At 47.1% G+C, this 5,336-nt stretch overlaps 1 protein-coding gene across 1 annotated transcript; it reads right to left on the bottom strand.

Moving 5' to 3' along the window:
- Window positions 1–1,335: 1,335 nt before the first annotated feature.
- LOC308526449 (lithostathine-like) lies at window positions 1,336–3,497 on the bottom strand (the record flags this gene model as incomplete). Its single annotated transcript, XM_081101555.1, has 5 exons — window positions 1,336–1,403; window positions 1,684–1,810; window positions 2,402–2,539; window positions 2,736–2,854; window positions 3,422–3,497. The coding sequence occupies 5 exons, from the start codon at window positions 3,495–3,497 to the stop codon at window positions 1,336–1,338; spliced, it is 528 nt and encodes a 175-aa protein (XP_080957681.1).
- Window positions 3,498–5,336: the final 1,839 nt, after the last annotated feature.

Genomic DNA, 5,336 nt, shown 5'->3' with positions numbered 1-5,336 from the left:
ATTTAGATTGCAAATTAAAGGAAACCACCAATGCTCTTGACCAGTAATGTCGGAAGTGCTGTTATAAAGGGTGTCCCAAAATTCACGCAAGATTTGAATTTAATGGTGCTTGCTATCACAGCATGATAACCCAGTTTTTTGTGCCTAAATTGCAAGATATGGATGTGGACGACACGTGGTTTCAACAAGACGGTGCCACATGCCATACAGCCCGAGAAACAATTCAATTACTGCATGAGTCATTTCCTGGTCGTGTAATTTCCCATTTTGGTGATCAGAATTGGCTGCCCAGATCATGTGATTTAACGCTGTTGGACTTTTTTCTTTGCATTTTTTTGAAGTCTAAGGTTTATGCCAAAAAGCCCACGACCACCCACACCTTGAAGGAGGAAATTGAGCGCTGTATCAACAAAATTCAGCCACATTTATGCAAAATGGTCATGGAAAATTTCAACAAAAGAATGCATATGTGCCAGCAAAGCCGTGGAGGCCACTTACACATTATCCTATTCCATACATAACCCTATATTATATACTTTATGAATCAATAAAAAATTTACAATTTTTAATTATAAACTTGTGTTTTCTATCAAATTACTTCTTGTGTGAATTTTGGGACAATCTTTAGTAGCACCATCGTGGGCTAACAGTAACCCCCGATGCTGCTGGTGCCACACCATCAGGAGGCAGGGGCAGCAGAGGGTGTGGAGACCAGTTTGTCTGCACACGACATGAATCCTATGTGAACAAGGCCGACATCCTCATCACAAATGTGCTGATGGGCACGTCCCTGTGGGCATTGTCCCAGGAGCCTGAATGAAATGGAACAAAGGCAGCACCTAGATTTTCTCCCTCACCCACTGACTCCTCAGTCTTGCTATGAGACTGGAACACAAAAATGCACAAATATTGAATAAAATTTTTATTATTACACTCGGAGACTTCAGGCCATTGGAAACAAAGAAAGCCTGAAATGAGGGCAAGGAGGAGGGAAGGTCAAAAAGAAGAGGGTGGGTTTGAGGGTGTGCGAAAATATTCCTTTCAGGTGGGTTCTCACTTGGTCCCAGGATGAGCTGCATCCCAAACTCAGGCCGCTGGCTCCCACTGACCTGATTCTTTTCCTTCTTTTTTAAATTGATTTCAGAGAGGAAGGGAGAGGGAAAGAGAGATAGAAACCGCAATGATGAGAGAGAATCATTGATCAGATATCTCCTGCATGCCCCACACTAGGGATCGAGCCGGCAACCTGGACATGTGTCCTGAATGGTAATCAAACTGTGATCTCCTGGTTCATAGATCAACGCTCAACCACTGAGCCATGCCCGCTGGACTCACCTAATTCTTGAACTTGCAGATATAGGGTAACATCTGATTACAGTTATAATCTTTCCATTTCAGATATCCTGGAGAGAAGGAAGAGCTAAAGTGAGTGGGGCTGGTGGAGCTCAGGGCTCAAAAGAGAGACAACCCAGACTGGCCTAGGACTCAAAGTCCCGCCCTCATCATCACCAGGGACGCTCTCCAAGGGAAGGAAACTCACAGAAAGGAGAGATGAAAGGAGATGGGAGAAGGAAAACCAACACTGCATTTATCCGGCTCAGGAGAGTTACCTGAAGGTGAGGCCCAGGAACGGGGATGAGGGGATGGAAAGGTTGGCCAGAAGGTAGCTCTTCTTTTTCTTACCTGAGCTTCGTGACAGGCTCCCGCAGTAGCCAGGATTTGAAATGGTGGCAGGATTTTTCTCCCAGGCAAGGTAATCCATCACATGATTATTACTCCACTCCCATCCACCTGCATTGGGTTCATAGCCCTATGGAGTAGAGGATGGAGCCAGGTAAGGTTGAGTGGTCATTAAAGTTCTCCATGCATGATCCCCTCAGGTGAATACCTGATCCCCTACTCAGGATCATGGAATTTGGTCTGCTATTCCATATGCTGTCACAGAGCTTTCCTCTTCCCTAATTCCTTGCTCCTATTGGTAAACCCAAAAGTCAATAACCATAAAGACCAATGGAACCACTCAGAGTAACATGTTACTGGCTGGACAACAATTGGCAGTGAATTTATCATTACACTCTGAACCTCAAAGGCAATGGCTATTCTACAAGGAAAAATGCATCTCATCTTCATGTAGGATTCCTTACTGAAGCTCAGAGAACTGAATTACAGGGTGTCATGTCTGAATGGTATACAAATCTGGACAAGAGGCAGATAAACTTCAGCTGCAGACTACCGACCTTCACAGAACTCAGCTCTTCACCTGGCCTCCGGTCCTCCCTTTCCCCCAAATGTCCCTGCAGATCTCTAAGCTCTGGAATTATCTGGGCAGGCACAGGGACAGGGAGTGGGCCTGAAGGGCCATAGCAGCTTCAGAGATAACAGACAGGTGATGTCATCTCACCTGTGTGGGATCATGAATCCCAATCCAGATGTTTTGGTAGCTGATCGAACTGCTCTTGACCAGAGAGGCCAAGAAGGATGCTTCAGCCCCAGTGAGCACAGACACGAGGTATCCCGAGGGTCGCTTCTGGCAGGCAATCTGTGTGGGGCAGAGACAGACTGAGGAGGAGGTTGAGACATCCCTGGGGTAGGGCAGGGCTGAGGGGTAAGAAGAGGTGTGTGTGTAAAAGATGAGAGTGCTCATTCTCACTCCCAAAAAGTCTGGAAAATGGAGACCATCCCCTCTCCCTCCAGTCTCTAATGTAATACTTCTACCTGTAAATGCACCTACTCACATTTGCCTCAGACCAGGATTTTGGAGTCTTAAACAAAGCATAGCAGTAGAAGCGATGGTAATAGGAGCCTTCGGGACAGGTGCTCGGTAGAGCTTCACGTTCCTTCTTGGACTCTTCACCTGGGGTGGATGGACGTAAGAGAGAGAAATGGGGTGAAACAAAGTGTGGGAATGGGTGTTGGGACTGTGGGAATATTTGTGAGCCAGTGTTTGGGGGAATGAACACCAAACTCTTGCCTACCTCTCATCATTTCAAACACTTTCAGGATATCTTGATCTTGAACTAGCTCCCTTATTAAATGAAGAAGCATCCCTTTTTGTTCTACCCTCCCCCTTTATTCCAAAGTCCAACACTTCCCCCACTCTGAGCTGACTGTTCTCACACCAAGTCCTCCAGTCATTCTCCTGCTTCTCTCACTACTGACCCTTCCTGCTGTCTCTCTTCATCCTGCCAAAGTCCACTCACACAATGGAAACCATCTCATTCCACTGTTAATGGAGCGCCGTGGTCCCCGCTCCCCCCTAGGAGTTACCCTGAGGAAGGAGTGACGGTGGAGGAATGGCAGGCAGTTTCACTGTGTGAGGAGATACCTCACCATTGCCACATGCATCACACAGGAGGCTTCCTCCACCTCTTGGCCCTGAGCGTTCACAGGGAACCCAGTGCTGGAGGAAGAGAAATCTCACCTTGCACCTGCGATAGGAGCATCAGGCAGGAGAACAGCAACCAGGGCATGCTGGGCAGGGCCATGGGAGGCAGCATTGTACAATATCTGTGACTTGAAGAAGCAATCAGAGATCGTTAAAGAAGTTCGGTCAGAGAGAGGGCATGTAGGGATCCCTCTGTTCTCCCTCTTATCTTTTCCTTTGACAACCCTCCTTGGAATCAATTGATCTTGGTGACAACTATCCCCTTTTATGATCCTGGAAATAATTGGAGAATCTGTACACCCTCTTACCCCTAAGACTGATTTTCTTTGAAGACCAGAATCCTCCTATAGCCTTTCCCCAAATGTGTGAGGTAAACCCCTGCCATGGCTCTCACCTCCTCTCAGCTCCCACTTACCTCTTTGCAGGTAGCTGGATGGTTGGTCACGTCAGAAAAGACTCAGCTTTTATAAGAGAGTCTGAGGGTGTGGCCTTGAAATGAATAGCAGGCATGTGGACCAGGACAGGGATACCGGGAACGATCTTGGCATTGGTTCAAGGAGGTTTGTGCCATGGGTAATAGAATATTGGAGGCAATGGCTGGTAATTGCCCCAGATATCACTTCTTTTCTGTTATCAGGCCAGCACTTTCCTTAGAAACAGGTGCAGTTTGGACTTTATCATCCTATGCCCAGTTTTCTTTTTCTGAAAACTTCCTGGAATGAAGGTAGACATTGGCACAAATTCTGATGTTATGTGGTTTAGAAAATGTGGCATTGAATAGATAAGAGAAACGTTGATAGTGCATTTCTTTCTTTCTTTTTTTTTTTTTTTTTTTTTTGCAATCTGGCAAGTACTGGCCACTCTAGGCATATGTATGAATATTTTTTCCCCTGTACATATATATATTTCTTTTAAACTTGTATTTTAAGAATAAATAAAACTAGAGAGAAACCAAGATGGCGGCATAGGTAAAAACCGGAAATTGCTGCCTCCCACAACTTCAAAAATACAATGAAAAGACAAAACAGATATCATCCAGAACCACAGGAAGGCTGGCTGAGTGGAAATTCTACAACTAGAAGGAAAGAGAAAAGCACACTGAGACCCAGAGGAGGTGCAGAAGTAAAGTGCAGAGGTATGGAGGCTCTTGAGTGTGCCGAAAGGGGCTGGCACCTGAGGACGCGGCTGTCTTTTTGAATCGGGAGGGAGTCACAAGTCCCCGACTGCTCTGAAATCTGGTTCTGGGAGCGTCTGGGGACCCAGGACGCATACGGGGAGAAACTGAACTGTCTGGCAGCAGGCAGAACTCGGAACTTGAGGGTGGCTTTCCCTCAGAGGTGCTTGCAGCAATTACCAGGACACTGAGATGTGGGGCCCCTTAGGGCAAGGCTGAGGATCAGCCATAGCTGCTTGCTCCGCCCTTTGATTCCCTGAGACCCCTCCCCACCCAGGCTGTGGCAGAGGCTTTTGCATATGAATGCCCTGGCCCTTTGCAACCTGAAAATTACCTAACAAGTTGCAGCGGGGCCAACAGACCCAGAACTTCCAAGAGAAGGCCCAAGTTCCCACAGCAGCTTGCATTGCTTCACAGCTTGGCCTCATCTGGGCACCTCCAAACTCCAAAAAAGGAAGGGGAATCTGCAGTTCTCTTCATAGGTCCTGCTGGGTAACCTCAGGAAGAGGCTAAATTAGCACCTCCTTAGATCCAAGAGCCAGTATACCCAGTGGTCAGAGTGGGACCATCCAGATTACAACTCCTCAGATCCATAAGGGACACACTCAGGGCACAGACTCAGCACCACAGCCCCACTGAAGCAAGTCTTGCCCCAGAAGGGTGTCTTCAGCACGGAAGTTCTCCCACTGCAGACACAGCCGATTCTCACTGCCAGTTGGCTTGGAGGTCAATTCCTCCCAGTGATCCTACAACAATCAAGGCATAACTACAACAAGA

This window comes from Myotis nattereri (genome assembly GCF_964212035.1).
Source record: "Myotis nattereri genome assembly, chromosome: 10".
Lineage (NCBI taxonomy): Eukaryota > Metazoa > Chordata > Mammalia > Chiroptera > Vespertilionidae > Myotis > Myotis nattereri.
The sequence above is the reverse complement of the archived record's forward strand: the minus strand, read 5'-3'. Positions and strand labels throughout refer to the sequence as shown.